We start from the raw sequence: 17268 nt of genomic DNA on the forward strand, positions 1-17268 counted from the left end.
TTAGCTTGATTTTTTTTTAAATCAGCGTAACCAATTAAACTTCAGTTGGCATGTATCAAGAAAACTATGTTATGTACATTTATAAATGTCAAAATGTGCCTTATTATTATGTATAACTATGATTATGTATCATAGTTATATACTATGACTAGGTATACTATGATTATGGATCATAATTATATATAATAAAGAAGAAATTTCTTATAAATAAATAAAGATAATGAGTTGTACTATTTCCTAAAGTATAAAGTTTTAATCCAGGCTAATTATTTGTAATTTTTTCTCATACTTTTTAAAAGAGAATAGTTTTGAGAATTTCTTTTCTATCAGCTATACATGAACACTTTTCTCCATCACAGAAGTTTTATGGAACTTGTTAGGACATGCACATTCATGTAATTTTAAAAGTATACTGTAGGAATTTGTTCCATTTTGCCCCCCCAAGGCCATTGTGTTTCCTTGTAAATTGATATTTTAAAAATAGTTTATCACTTTTCAATTCCTGCCCATCACTTTTTGTAGTGTTAGGATGTCAATTATTCCATATACTCTCCTGATGAAAATAATCATTCCTTTCTTACTCTTTAAGTGCTGAATCAAGTCTTAATGTGTTCAAGAATTCTTCTTGACTATTTTGAGCCATTCTTAGCTCTCACTATTCAAATCCTCTTTAGTAAATAAGTTATTTACTAGAATTTTTGGTAATTAATCATAAGTCATTTACTCTTATTCTTTCTTCTATTATGAATCTATCATCTTTTGAGAATCTGTGATCCTTAAGGAAGGTAGTATAGATGTCTTTCTGTATTCTCACACTATGCAGCAATACCAAGGAGTAAAAAAACTATCTTTTGAATGAGACATAGAACATCAGTTAAGAAATACAAAGAATTTCTCATTAATTAATCTTCATGAAGTTTTTGAAACTTCTCTTTGATATTCTTTCCTGGTACTTCATTAATCTTTGGATAAATTTATTCAATAAATATTATGTGGCTGGCACTGTATATAATAATTATATAAGACAATATTTATATAAAATATTATACTTATAATATTTATATGACTTATAAGATATAGTCATATATGTCTTTTATGCAGTGCCAATCACATAATATTTATTGAATAAATTTATCCAAAGATTAATGGTTTAAAAAGATTTCATCTCAGTTCCCATTTTATACAGGCACATAATATTTATTGTTTATGGAATGTATCTGACAAATAATTGGTGACCAATATCTGTGGAATACTGAAAGTCTCAAAAAGTCAGTGAATTAAGGTTGTAAAGAATGGATATGAAGCAAATGAGATTCTATGAAATTCATTAATTCATTAAAAGTAAGATGCAAATGAAGAGCGTAATACAAGAAAATATTGAGCTTTCAACACTTGGTAACTGGGGGGTATGGGCCAATTACAGAATATGCTGAGAAGAAGTGTTGGAATGGATTTTAAAGGAAACTCAAGAGTACATATTTAAACCCAGTGAATGTGAGGCATAATTTTTTAACTTAATGGAAAACTGGAGATAAGACAGAGGAAGCTTCTGGATTTATCTTCATCTGTTATTGATTTCTTAAATAAAAGTTATACTTCATGATCTAGTTTTTGCTTTACAAACCTCCATCCTTAGAAAACTTCAAGTCTAGTAGAAGCAAGACATACACAAGTAAGGACACTAAATAGAGATAGAAGCAGGTATAAGATATACAAGACACTTGAAATGAAATATAGAATAGATACTCGAGAAGAACATCTATTTGTGATCCAGGAAAGATGGCAATGACATTACAGGCAAGTAGCAGGATCCAGGAGAGCTGTGGCTCACTATACCTCAGCTCTCTCCAGCTGATCTGAACTGCCTACAACAAAGTTCTGCAAACACTGTAGACATTTCATATCTTCATGCTCTGTTCTCATGCTGTTTTTTCCCATTGAAATGTCCTTCTACATTCTGACTGCCTCACAAGAATCTCTCATATTTTAAGATTTAGCCTAAGCGTATTAAAATCCTTGAGGGTTACACCCAAGAGCAAATATATTAGAAAAATTTATTAGAAAATTTTCAGCTCTTGAATTATCACAGGGACTTCTACATATACTTGCTGTCAAGGTATAATATATAAAGCCTATATGTACTTGTTGCCATGGAAGAGTTTTCTATAGGGATAGTTCAAATGAAAAGTAACTGTGATATAAAGCAAAATATGCTAAGGACCACAATAATGTTGTTAAAGTGTTGAAGGGCTTCACAAAGAAAAACTGAATTAAGTGGGGCAGGGAGAGTTGAGATGGGTCTCAAAAGTTGATGCTTAGTAGACAATGGGGGTGGGAAAGTAAACAGCTTTAGAGGTGACAGAATGGCCTGAAACAAAAGCATAAATAAATAAGTGGGTTGTGCTTAATGAGTACTGAGTGGCCTGGTTGGTAAGTACATAAAGGAGAACCTGGGAGGTGTGAAAAGTAAAGATAGGTGAAGAATATATTGTGGGAGATCTTAAAAGTTAGGGTAAAAATTTCTCAACATCTATATTCTTAAAGCCTCAACTGACTCATTTCCTTCAGATAATCTGTGTTCCATTCCCCTTGCATTTCTGAAGAAGTCTTTCATCTGAGTCTTTTCTGATTTTAATGGTGGCAAACTGATTCTCATTTCTCATTGTATTACTAACACACCAGAGAAAGATTTTTTTCATAGAGTTTTTCCAAATTTCATTATTCAGGAAAAAATCAAGCATATAAACTTTGTATGTCAGTTACTACTGTCTTTCCATCTGTACTGAAAATGAAAAGGTTATATATGTATAAAAAGTTTTCCATAAAACACAGAGTTGGCTTTATTTATGGTAAAAAATAAAGTCCATATTTCACTTAATTATTTTTCCTATAGTCAAAAGATGAAAGTATTTTCTGGACAAAAATTCTGTGGGTACATCAGATTGTTTAGTAAAATAGAGAAAAAATAGTTATTTAATAAGCAAAGAACAGAGTGCAAATGTAAAATGTCTCAACCTAGTAGGAAATACAAGTCTAATCTAGTCCCTGAAAACTTTTTTCAAAATAAATAAAAAGAAAAACTCAATAAAACTTAATATGTGGAAATGCTATGACTCTTAAAATGAGACTTGAAAAATATGTATAATGTTAGGAAAAAAGTTTCAGACGAACAGATGTACATAAAGAGCAGATCTCATTGTTTTTGAAAATATTTCGTGGTAAGATTCTTAAGTGTTTTTTTTGGGGGGGGGAAGATACATTCTAATAGAGTACTTTGGATATACATGTGATCTACATATAAATGCAAATAAATTCATTATGTTCACAATCAGAACATAAAACCAATGAGTGGTAATAACAGAATTTCTGCTAATTTGAATCTGTTTCATGATTTGTAAAATTTGAAGAAATCCCATTTCTGTTTAGTGTGTTTTGCTGATCATCGTTGTTAACAATAAAATAATGAAATGTTGCACATATGGCAGACTCAATAAAAACTGATGCATCGTGAATAAAGTACAACTTTCTCAAACAGAAAAAGACAAACTACAGCATGCAGGCCCAATTCTGCCAGACGTCTGTTTTTGTAAATAAAGTTTCCCTGGGAACTGAGCCAGGCTCATTCATTTATGTATTGTCTGTGGTGGCTTTCATACTGCAGCAGCAGTTGAGCAGTTGTGACAAAGACCATATGTCCTGAAAGCCTAAAATATATATACTATCTGGTCCTTCACAGAAAAGTTTGCCAACTCCTGTTCTATTGCGTTTGTAATTCTTAAAGTTTTAAAATTTAGTACATTGGTTTCATAGGTCTTAGATATCTTTTTTAAACAAATCAGAACCACAAAGATTCTTTAGTAGCCTTACTCTTAGATGGTGTAATTCTGCCACCACCTTCTATAATAGTGGAATGTCAACAGGGAGTCCAAAGCAATCCCATTACCCTGTCCTTTGCCATTCCTTTAGTCTATGCCATTTTTTAAATAGGAAGAAGTAATGTATTCTCCTTATGTATCCTGAGTACAAAAATGTTGTTAGAATTTTATCTTTTCCATTTTTATTGATGTGTGAATATCTAAATAGAATAATACACTAGCAATAAATGCAAACTGTGGTTGCTACACAAACACTCCTTCAAGAGAAGTTTCTTAGCACCCCTTTCTACTTGCAAAATGACAGCTCTAGACTCCTTTTATATGGAAAAAAGAACTTCCATTTCCTCAAAAGCTGTGGTTACATTTTGTAATATCCCTACTTAACAGATAGAAACATGTTTTTAGCCAAAGAGAAGAGTTTCTCCATCAACACATATGTCCTTAAGATAGCTGCCAAAACAATTTTAGTTATTTTTCTTAAAGTGTCTTATAACAGGATGAATGTTTTGGCAAAATTATGCATATAATTATTTTCTACATCACAAACCACTTAAGGATCAAATCTTACTTAACTATCTTGTCTAGCACTCAGTAAGTATTCATTAAGTGTCTTTTTGAATGACAGAATTAAAGACAATATTCTTCTGAAACATAAAATATAAGTAAATGATAAAAAAGCATGAAAAACACACATTTTCAAGCAATAAACTTATTTTAAATCATACAACAATAATCTTTAAATGTATGTGGATTCTAAACTTTAATGTCCCAGACCCAAAAACAGAATTATATTAATGTGATTTCAAAAATAACTTTAGGAGTAAATTTTAAAAAGCAAAAGAAATTCTAAAGTAGATAAATTGGTCAAGATTATGTTCTTTTAGAAAGCTAATAGGCAAACTGTTGCTAGATCGTAAGCACACTAAATGTTCATGTCTAAAAAACACTGATGCTACTGGAAGGACAAAATTCCATTTTAATATTTCTTTTAAGTTGATTCATTTGAAAGACTAGTTTATTGCTATTCCAACTTGTGCAATCTAAGATGCTTACTATTTTGTTTTAATTAATATATAAAATTGTATTTATTTATCATATATAGCATGTTTAATTAACATATACATTACCTCACATAGTCATTGTTTTTTTTGTGGTGAGAAGACTTATCATCTACTCTTACTAGTTTTCAAACATGTAGTACTTGTTTTTCTTTACCTCTAGGTATTTTCACTCAACATAAAGTTCCATCCATACTGATACAAATGATACCCATTTTAGGGTAGAATAGCATTCTATTATGTGTGATGTGTGTGTGTGTGTGTGTGTGTGTGTGTGTGTGTGTGTGTATCACATTTTCTTCATCCATTCATCCATTGATGACACCTAGGTTGATTTTGTATCTTGGCCTTTGTGAAAAGTATTGCAAGAAACATGAGAATGCAAATATTTCTTTGACATACTGATTTTACTTTCTTCGGATATATACCCAGTAGGGCATTGTTAGACCTCAGAGTTGTATGTTATCTAATAACAGGTGTGGAGGGCAGGTGTGGAGGCTTGGCCTGCATGTATCAGCTGAGTCAGGAGCCATACAGGCCTGCCCATTGCTGGGTTTTACAGTGATGGGTGTGGGATTCATAAGGCAAAGTCTTATGCTTTCTTGTCTCTTCCCTTTGTGGATTGTATCTCTCTCTACACTGCTGCTTGGAGTTCAGGGAGGGATGATGTTTGTAATGTAAAATTGTTCTTCCTACCGTGTTGAATGGTCTTTTCTCATTACTATGCTATAACCAGGTTCTATATTCTCTCACCTGGTTTCCTTAAATCTTATGAAGGTATTTACAAATTGATGTTTCTGCATGGGAATGATTGTTGGAGAATCCCATTCTCCCATCTTGCTCTGTCCTCTCCTGAGAAACTATTAGAGTTTAATATGGCATATATGATAAATACCTTGTTTCTGTGTCATTACAGAAATGATACAGAATCAGTATCATTATAGAATGTTAGATCTTATTCCTTTTCCTGAAATATTTTAATAGTTGCTAAGTATACATTAGGATAAAAAGAAAACAGTATGTTGAATATAAAATGAAGCATACAAGCTCTCATATGCTTGTTTCCCATAACTTCTGTTTCTAGCTTGTAGCACAGCGGCATGTATATCTTTCTTTTTCCTATGGATAGAAATTTTGCCTTTGTGCTTTTATGTTACAATCATGTGAACTTCTTTTATTTTTATTACTTCCTGCTTAGTAACAACTTACATATGATTTAATACTGATTATATCTTACTACTAGTTTAAAATGTTTCTCTTTTTGTAACATAAATAATTTTCTGTCCTCTTCATTTATCTATGCCCTTTAGCTTTCATAGGTATAGAAGAAAGTACTGTAGGTCTGTAGCTAATATAGTATTTGTGATTTTTCTAGTAATTTTCTCTGTTTTTACGAAGAGATGCCACAACTATCAGGTCAAGAAAATGGTGTATTTAATAATCCAAAGGACCCAAAGATTCTTACAAAATTTTAAGTACTTCAAATGTACCTGGAAATTTGGTGACTTTCTTACATAAATTTTACATAAATCTAAGAAAATCATTGACAACTCACTTGTAAAGTAGTAGTTCACCTTGGAGGTTCCTGTAACTAGTTTTCAGAGAATGGTGAAATTCACATCACTTCAATGTACCTGGAATTGTAATGTCATATATCTTCTCCATTCATATCCACTGATATGTCCACACACTTTCTGTATCTTCACTTTGGCTGCCACTTATTTATACTCCCTTCTAATTCTCTGGGCCTTCACAGACATGATAATCTAGAGAAAATAATTCACTGTGGCTTCTTAATCAGATAAGTGATGCTATTCATACATTTTGAAGATAATAAATGTCAAATACAAGATCCTAAGACTTAATAATTTTAGCATGCTGTGATTTTTGCAGAATTGTTTTGCTAATCATAATGTGGTACTCATGTCCCCATGACCTCTGACTTCATGCAGGAATAACAAGACCTCAGGCATTAATTTAAAATAAAATCAGAAGTATTCAGCTAACTGTTAAGAGGAAGCAGAATGATGGAGAAGTTAGAGATAGTTCCTTTGTAGTCACATCTCTGCTACCATGCTACCTGACCCAGGACAAGATTTTTAACTTCTCAGAAACGTAAGTTCCCTTTTTACAAAATAGAAATAATTATTTATTTCCCAGAGTGTTTATGAGGATTAAATGATATAATATATTCAAAATAGCTGGCATATAACTGGGTTTCAATAAATGGTAACTATTTTCACCATATTTATATAAAGATCCTTTTGATGATGCAATGTGTCATGGATATACATTTTTTGCAACTTCCCATTCCTTGAGGAAAATTACCACTCCCAGTCATATAGGAGGGATGCAATAGGTTTGCAGCTGTGCTGTAGATAGGTGTAGCTTAAAAAAAGGAAAAAGTAGATGATTCTTTTAAAGACAATGACAATGAGACTAAAGTCCTACTTTGGGGCAGCTGGTAGAGTTTTGGCTATTATTGTTTGACTAAATGATGTCACCATCTTTGGGGAATTCCCTCAAGGAAATATGACTTGTTATGATTTAAGGAGATCTCTTTAAAGCTGGAATTGTCCTCATAAAGAATAAATAATACTCATAAAATAAAATAAACAGTATCAAACTAAACTCATGGCAATTCTATTAGTATGAAAACTATGATATTAAATGGGGTTTTATGCTGAGCACTTTAAAATATTTTTCTGTCTTCTTCAAAATCTTTCCTATTTCCATTATAAATACATTGTTTCCATATTCCTCAGAAACCAATAATACTTGAAAATATTTTAAAAATAGAATTGCTAACTTGGCTTAGTATATTACATAATCAAATTTTACTTTGCGTGTTTTCAAATCTTCCTAGTCATTAATTCAAATATTTCTAATTCCCAAGGATGTACTTCAAGGATATATTTAAAAGCAGGAAAAATTGATCATTACTTGATGCAGAGAAGAGAGCCTTGAAACTATAGGAGAAATCTTGGATTTGAAATCCAGATCTGTTTCTTACCAGCTATATAATTTGAATGTTAATTACATAACTTCAATAACTTTCAGTTTCCTTATTTATAGAATGGCAATAAGAAGACTTACTTTACAAGGGTCATCTCAAGATAATGTGAGATAATAATAGGCCTTCAATAAGTACATTTTTTTTCTTATTATTACCCTGTTGACTTCACCTTTTTGATTTTGAATGAACTCTAGTGTGGAATCAGCCAACAGAGAGTCTATGATTCTAAAGGTCTTGTGATGAAAAGTGAAGAACCTGATTTTGAATATTACCTATGGTCTTTCTTCCTCATCTTCTTGTTCAGCAGTCACTTACTGTGTCAGCATGCCAGAGGGAAGGTAGTAAAGGAGAGGACACAGGAGAGTGCTTATGAAATCTTGCTAAGATGATGAATGAATGAATGAAGTAAAACCAATCAAAATGGTTGGTTTATATTTTAAGAGGTAAATCAATATGGCCAGACTATAGAATAATCATATGACTCTCTTCAAGTGGGCAGAAATGTAGTAACTGAAAATAAATGTAATCAAGGATGCTTTATGGATAATATTCATTTTTTATATTTAAAATAACAGACGATTATAAGTTTCTAGGTGACACTGTTGGTTATTTTCTAAAGGCATCTCCAGTTCCCTGTTAGAGGAAAATGCCTTCATGGTTTGAAGTATACTCAACAATAAAGAAACAGAAGTAATTTTCTACTCATAGACAAAGCTGTGATTTCATTGTCTCTAAAACACGTACTAGTTCTGTTTGCTCCAGCTTCAGCAAGATATAATGAAACTAGAAAAGGGCCAGGAAAAAAAAAATTCAAATTGGCAGATGAGAGGAAGACTAAAAGCAATACAATTCTTATGAAAGAGTCACAGATCGTTAGAATTGGAATTATACTTAGACATCATATGTACCAGAATATTCCTGATAAATAACAAATAGTTTATCCAAGAACTATTGTATGCTAAGGACTACCTAGAATTCATCCCCCCCCCCCTGTTTTTTGTAGCCTACATCTGTCTTATCTAAAACCTCAAACCAATTTATCTCAAATTCATCCACTTCTTTTTACGAACACTGCCATCATCCTGTTCCAGGCTACTGAAGCAAGCATCCTAACTGATTTGTCTTTTCCTAGTTATCTTCTGAACCAACTTCCTAATAGAATCAGACTAATCCTAAGACAAAACCATGGCAGTGGCTTACTTAGGATACTCTGGGATTCCTCACTGACTCTAGTATCAAGTAATAACAATGACCCTGAATGACTGGTTCCTGTCTCCTTGAGAGTAACATTTTAGATGACTTTTCCCTTTGTTCACCAAGGTCTATCCGAACTGACTTTCTTTCACATCCACAAAATAGCTAACTGCTTTCTCACTTATGACTGTCAACATGTATAACCATAAATACCACCACAACAGCAGCTAATCTTTATCAAGTTTTCCTGTGTGACTCCCACTGGGCCAAAAGCTTTATGTGTGTTATGTTTAATAAGAAACTCTATGAGGTGGTTATTTTCACCCTTTTTCTTCTGAGAAAGCAAATATTTAGAGATCTTAATTAATTTTCCTGAAATTAATAAGTGGCAAAGGTAGGAAATATGTTTTATTGTACATAAAGTAATGATCTTTCTCCTCTTCCCCTGCTCATACCATAAGATACCATTCATATGATTATGGTTACAACTCATGTTGTTGTCTCAAAATGGCTTTATCTCATCTTCTGATCTAAATTTGGCATCCTTGCCATAGTTCCCTTAAACTTTTACTTCATAGAATGTATCACAGTTTATAATTACATATTTCTTTAGGTGATTATTTAATGTCAGTCACATTTTCAATGAACCCTAAGTTTCACAAAGACAGTCATCGTATGTTCAAGATATGCCCAATTCAATTAGTCAGTATTTGCTGAATTAATGATTGAGACAGTCACTAAATTTTCTAATAATGAGATATTGAATCACTGTATGGAATAGCTTATTTGAGCATTAGAATTTCTATTAAAATATTCTTTCTATGTTAAACCTGAAAGAGTTCCCTTATACAGGCAATCTATTCATCCTAATTCTGGTTTCTTGACCAATACTGAAAAAGTACATTCCTTCTTTTCCTTAAAAGTTCTTCATATACATTTATCCTAGACAATTTAAGCAGAAAGAATTATTCATTATGGTGGGAAAATATTAGATTTACTTGTAAAAAATGGAATGCTAGAAAGAGGGCACATTCTAGCATATGTTAGAATTAGAATTAGAGACACATTTAGGGAACATTACAATTCTTCACAGAAAATTACTAAAACATGTATACAGACATAAATATAGATGACATTGCTGTGGTTGGCATGCTCTATCATAAGTTTGGTTCTAATTCATGTAAATCTAGAAAGAAACAAATAAAACTGGAGGGTGTCTAGTAAAGGCAATTTAAATGACTGTAAAAAAAATTGAACAAAGTAAAAATTAGTTGATCCAGTTAAGCTAGGATATCCCAAAATTACAAGACTGATGCCATGAAGTACAACTGTTTCTTCTCATATCTCTCAAGTTTTCTTGGCAAGAAAACTCTGGACTAGATGAAGTATATTTACAAGACATGAAAATTAACATGACCAAATAATGTTGGAAATTACTGAGACCCAAACATTTTTTAGGCATTTTATATTTCTGAATTAACTCAATGTAGGCAGTAATTAAAAAAAAAAATTATGTCACAACCCTAAAGAGAAAAAATCTCAAAGCTGGGAATGTCCTTTGCTTAATGATTTATTTGACATGTAAAGTATATCTCTTCATCTATGCCAAATCATTGTCAACTAATATTAAAATATCTCAGCATAATATAATGTGGAAATTTGGATTTTGAGTTTGGCTGAGTTTAAATCTCATTTCAGCAATTTATTAGCTATGTAACTTTGAACTGGTTTCTACCTGTGCTACAGTTTCCTCATTTTAAAAACTGGAATAACAAAATGTACGTTTTAAAACTTGAGAATTAAACAAAAATACTATAATATGAAACATCACTTAGCATTAGCTGATGGGTGGCACATAGCAAATCACCAATAAATGTTATTTTCCTTCCAGTGACAAAAATCTGTTACCTGCCAAGACAGCCCATTTTCTCTTTGGACAGCACAGGGAATGATTTCTTATACTGTGTGGAACTAGTCCAGCATGTAAAAGTAAGTAATCCTTAAAGATCCAATATATAGATGCTATTTTAAGAAAAGGTGTTCTTTATTGGTATTTTAACTTTGGTACACTAGTTTGCATATATTTTCTTATCAATTTAACATTCAGAAATGCCAGAATTTAAGTTCTTTGAATGACCTCAGAGAAATATAAGGTACAATCTTATCTGACGAGAAATTCTGAATAATCTAACTGATATGACTACTCCATTGGAATGTCTTTGGGTTTTTTTGTTTGTTTTGTTTTGTTGTAGTACTGGGGATTGAACCCAGAACCTTGTATATGCTAAGCAGCGCTCTACTACTGAGCCTTTAACACATCTTTTCACAGCAAAAAGAAGAAAAAATTACTCTTCTAATCTCTCAGGTAACTGAGAGTAGCAAAGATCTTCTTAGACAATCCTCTATTTATTTTTATTAATAATTAATGGCCAGAAAAATTTTGTTTTTTGTTATAAAACCAGAGTTTATAATTGTTTAATTACTAACTTACAAAAAAATTTTCCAGAACATTTTACTTCTGATTTAAGTTGTAAGATAGGCTATTGGGAATTTGATTACTAAGTTACTAAATTAGATAACTTTCTCTGTAACAACATAGCACACTGTAAATAAATGCACTTTACTTAAGTTAATTTATCATTTCATATATATTGTGTGGGTTCATTTGTTAAGATAATATTTTAGCTCGCTTACCTCATTATAGGAAACAAAATTAGTTCTAACAGACCTGAATCAAATATAATTTGAAGCCTTATACTCACATAACAATGTGAAGTTAATAACAGGAACTATTTGAGGAAAGTAATTGTACTTTTTAGTTCACTGCCTCTTGGTTTACCCCAATCATTCAAATTTTAAGAAAAATTGTCTTCAAACTAAAACTTATTATTTAACAAATGTTTTAATAATGAAAAAGGACAAAGTAAAATTTAGAATGAAGTTATCAGAAATAAAATTGAATATCAAATATAAGAAATGAGTTTTTTAAGATTATAATTTTAGGTAAAAATATTACTGATTATTTCCCCTCATTTCTCTTTTGTATAATATGCTTTATTTATCAATAGGAGCATCAGAAATGAATTAAAAATTTTAGTGGATTTTCCTCTTGATACTTGCTAACATGATTATGGTTAACTGATTATGCTAACCTGATTATGGCTAAAATGCTTACTGATTATGGCTTAAAAATACTTACAGATGATAAAAATAATGAAAGTAAACACATAAAAAAACTTACCATTTCACCAATTTTTCCAATATCTCCTTGATCTCCTACTTCTCCCTGATAATAAAGAATATAAAATTATAAAAAGTATTATTTTTCAACCAAAGTATTCATGACTGTTCTTCTGTCTTCACTTTTATGTAATTATCACACTATACCCTCAAAAAAAGGCAATGGAAATTCTAGTTATTCAAAACTCTGTTATAGTATTTCTATGAATGTGGCTTTTCCTCCATTTCCAAACAGTAATAAACTATTAGTAAATTTTCGTTTAAAGATTAATAAACTATTATCTTAAATTACTTTCTCCTATTCATTACTTTTATTCACTTTAAAAACATTTTTATAATTAAAATTTTGAAAAGTAAAATGTTTATTTGTACTCTATCAAAGGCAGCGTGGTAAGCACTGTGAACAATGATATAGATATAGAAGAATAACATAAAATATAGAAGAATAAAATTAAAGTCCTTGCCTATAAGGTTGCTCTATTTGCTCAAGTATAAGAGGAAAAATACCACAGATAAATATGAAAGGAGTATGGAGAGGTAAACACCCTGTGACCTTAAGTAGCAAAAGTTGGCACCATTGGAGAAGTAACATTATGTTCCACAATTTTGCAGTCCATAGAGTTCTTTTTTTCTTTTTTTATTTTTACAGGCTGCATTTTGATTCATTGTACACAAGTGGGGTAAAACCCAAAGGTTTTGACAACTCACTTGGTGGCACTCTTGACATATTTGAATAATCTAGAGACCATTTATAGTCTTGATTTATTCCAATGAATCTGAATTCCCTTACACTTCATTGCAGAAGTATTAATCTGATTATGTTGTACTATCTTACTGCCTGCAGGTAGTGTTTGGTAAAACAATATATGCACCATATTACTTTTCAAAAATAACAACCACCGACTTCAAGAATGAATTATGAAACTGTATCTAAGTTGGGCCCTATCAAATAGGGAATACTTAAGTGCTGATGAGAAGTGTTCATTTTTAGTGGTGCAAAATGGCATGAGCAAAGGTATAAGTAAATGAAAGGTAGAAGATTAAGTTTAGGGTAACACAAATAGTGAATCTGACCAAAATGTAGCTTAGTTCAGATATGGGAGATTAAGCCATCAATTTCTAGCTAAAAATTAAAAGTTATAGAGTAGAACAGTAGATGCTAAGATACTGAACTCTATAACCACGAAAGATGTATAGCTTCTGAGTATTTATTTGAAATGGGTTGGTCTGATTGAAATGTAATGTAAGTATAAAATACACATTAGATTTTAAAACCTTTACACCAACAAAGAATACAAAATATCTTATTGTTAATTTTAATACAAATTACATATTGAAAGGATGATATTTTTGTATCTTGGGTTAAATAAAATATATTATTAAAATTAATTTTACCTGCTTGTTTTACTCTATAATATGGTTCACATCTTTGATTCACATAATATTTCTATTGAGTAGTATTAGATTTTAAACACTGAAATACAATTCATCACAAGTAAATTACTTTGAAATAAACTTTCAAAGTCTATACAAATTTTCTCTTCAATTTTTGTGTGCATTTAGGTGAACAGTAAAGAATGAAGCAGTTTAGTAAGTTGTAGTGCCTAGCTCTTGACAGAGAGATCAATACACACTCTTTGTCAAATCTATGGCAGGATAACATACAGATTAATTTTTTAGTATTCTTTTCTTCCTTATCTAGAAGTTGTTCCTCTCAAAAAGGAACCCTTTTTGTTAGTTTTAGAGGAGTTTTGCTAACAGGCAGAAAGGAGAAGTTATGTGTGGATCAGATTACTTTGAATATTGCTTTAGTTTTCAGAAAGTAAAGAGAGGGAGAGGGAGAGAGGGGGAGAGGGTAAGAGATAAGAAGGGAGAAAGGAATATTTCCCCAGGACTAGGGAGAAAACAGAGATCCTAGGTTCCTGTGAAAACTGGTGACCCTTAAACAACTCCCAAATGCTTCCTCAGGGAATGCCAGGCCTGGATAAACAGCTATATGATACACTGACTTTCAGTGACAACTTTCAGTGACAGCTGGAGAATAATGAACATTACAGAATTTCTTCCATTTCCTGCATAATACAAAAGTAACCTAGATTCTGATGTCATTCTAGGGAGAAAGTGAGACATCAATAGAATAAGAGTCACTCTCTTCCCAGTTTGATTGAATGTGAGCTCACAGTTGGATTCCTTGGCACTATGAGGCAGTACGGGGATTAATCCTAGTAAAGGAGAATTGATTAAATCTTCTGTTTACAAATATTGTACTTCTATTTTCTGCAGGGTTTTGTATATTAAGTTAAGAAAGAGTTAATTATACATATTCTGCCAGTATGATTTCAGCTCCAGACAGACAAGCTGATAGTTAAAAACCAATTAAACTTAGCATTTCTTCACTGACCTTAGAAAGTGTTCTATGCTTTCCTTAGATTCTAGCATCATAACAATAATAAATTTAATATAGAAATTTGATCTTTGGAAAATATAGCAATAATTCTGTCACTCTTTTTTAGTTAAATTTCAAATTTGCAACAATTAGCAATTCTTTTTTTATTTTATTTTTACAGACTGCATTTTTTTTCGAAGAAATAACATTAATCTATTTATTTAACAACTACATATTGAACTTGATTAGTGCATAGCATTTTTTTTTTTTTTTTAATGTTTTTCAAATACTAAACTCTCTCATCTGCTCTAGTCTGACTTCTTGGGTCCTGACTTGTGCTTTGTTGATCTTTGCAGCTCAATCTACTGTGTGCCAGACCCTGTGCTGACTACAGGAAGAAAAAAGGTGAGCAAAAGTAGATGTGGAGTATCTGTTCAGTTCCTTAGCCCATTTATTGATTGAGGGTTTTTTTTTTTTTTTTGGTATTAAGTTTTTTTTTTAATTTTTAATTTTAATTAAAAATCATAAATTTACATAGGGCAATGTTGTTTGATTCATTTTGTTATTTTTTCCCCTTCCCCCCTCCCCTCCCATCCCTCTTTTCCCTCTATACATTCCTTTCTTCCTCATTCTTACCACCCTCCTTATCCCTAACCCTAACCCTAACACTAACCCCTCCTACCCCCCACCCCCGTATGTCCTCATCCGCTTATCAGCGAGATCATTCGTCCTTTAGTTTTTTGAGATTGGCTTATCTCACTTAGCATGATACCCTCCAATTTCATCCATTTGCCTGTGAATGCCATAATTTTGTCATTCCTCATGGCGGAGTAATATTCCATTGTATATATATGCCACAGTTTCTTTATCCATTCATCAACTGAAGGGCATCTGGGTTGGTTCCACAATCTGGCTATAGTGAATTGAGCAGCTATGAACATTGATGTGGCTGTATCTCTGTAGTATGCTGATTTTAAGTCCTTTGGGTATAGGCCAAGGAGTGGGATAGCTGGGTCAAATGGTGGGTCCATTCCAAGCTTTCTGAGGAATCTCCATACTGTTTTCCAGAGTGGCTGCACTAGTTTGCAACCCCACCAGCAATGTATGAGTGTACCTTTTTCCCCACATCCTCGCCAACACCTATTGTTGCTTATGTTCTTGATAATCGCCATTCTAATTGGGGTGAGATGAAATCTTAGGGTAGTTTTGATTTGCATTTCTCTTATTACTAGAGATGTTGAACATTTTTTCATATATCTGTTGATTGCTTGTACATCTTCTTCTGTGAAGTGTCTGTTCATTTCCTTAGCCCATTTGTTGATTGGATTATTTGTATTCTTGGTGTAGAGTTTTTTGAGTTCTTTATAGATTCGGGATATTAGCGCTCTATCTGAAGTATGATTGGCAAAGATATTCTCCCACTCTGTAGGCTCTCTCTTCACATTACTGATAGTTTCCTTTGCTGAGAGAAAGCTTTTTAGTTTGAATCTATCCCAGTTGTTGATTCTTGCTTTTATTTCTTGTGCTATGGGAGTCCTGTTAAGGAAGTCTGCTCCTAAGCCAACAAGTTGAAGGTTTGGGCCTACTTTTTCTTCTATAAGATGCAGCAGGGTCTCTGGTCTGATTCCGAGTTCCTTGATCCATTGTGAGTTGAGTTTTGTGCAGGGTGAGAGATAAGGGTTTAATTTCATTCTGTTGCATATGGTTTTCCAGTTTTCCCAGCACCATTTGTTGAAGAGGCTATCTTTTCTCCATTGCATATTTTTAGCCCCTTTGTCTAGACTGCATTTTGATTCACTGTACGCAAATGGGGTACATCATTTCGTTTCTATAGGAGTACATGATGTAGATTCATACCATTCGTGTAATCATACATGTACATAGGGTAATGATGTCTGTCTCATTCCACTATCTTTCATACTCCCGCCCCTCTCCCCTCTCATTTCTCTCTATGTAATCTAAAGTTCCTCCATTCTTCTCTTACCCCCCCACTTCCCTACCCCCATTATGTATCATCATCCACAGAATATTATTCAGTCATAAAGAATAATATTATGGCATTTGCAGATAAATTAATGGAATTGGAGACTATCATGCTAAGTGAAATAATCCAAGCCCAAAAAACCAAAGACAGAATGTTTTCCCTGATAAGTGGCTGAAAATTAGCAATTCTTATAGGCTATTTTCTTTCAAACCTTCATGATATACACATTAAACTGCTGCATTACTTTATATTTGTAGGTGTTACAGAAGATCATCCAAAACTTGGAAATAGGCAACCCCCCACCCAAAACAAAAAAGGGTGACATATTCTTTCAACATGATAAAATGGTGAATGCTACTCAATGATTATCTAAGGAATGTACTTAATTTGACTCACTGTTTATTATAAAGAACTCAGACTTCATGAAATGGTATTAACTTGTAAATTTCTGATCAGTGGAATATATAATCTCTAAAACTATGGTTTATTGCCTTGTAGATAACCACAAATTCTAT

General features: G+C 32.2%; 1 protein-coding gene across 6 annotated transcripts in view; it reads right to left on the reverse strand.

Annotated features, from left to right (window-relative positions):
• The window catches only part of COL24A1 (collagen type XXIV alpha 1 chain), a 375093-nt gene that overhangs the window by 165552 nt on the left and 192273 nt on the right, over nucleotides 1-17268 (reverse strand). For all 6 annotated transcript variants that reach the window (XM_079139420.1, XM_079139419.1, XM_079139418.1 and 3 more), the window contains one exon: nucleotides 12385-12429. In XM_079139420.1, coding sequence (XP_078995546.1) covers nucleotides 12385-12429 — 45 coding nt within the window. The remainder of the gene's footprint in view (nucleotides 1-12384; nucleotides 12430-17268) is intronic.

This window comes from Sciurus vulgaris, assembly GCF_902686455.1.
Source record: "Sciurus vulgaris genome assembly, chromosome: 1".
Lineage (NCBI taxonomy): Eukaryota > Metazoa > Chordata > Mammalia > Rodentia > Sciuridae > Sciurus > Sciurus vulgaris.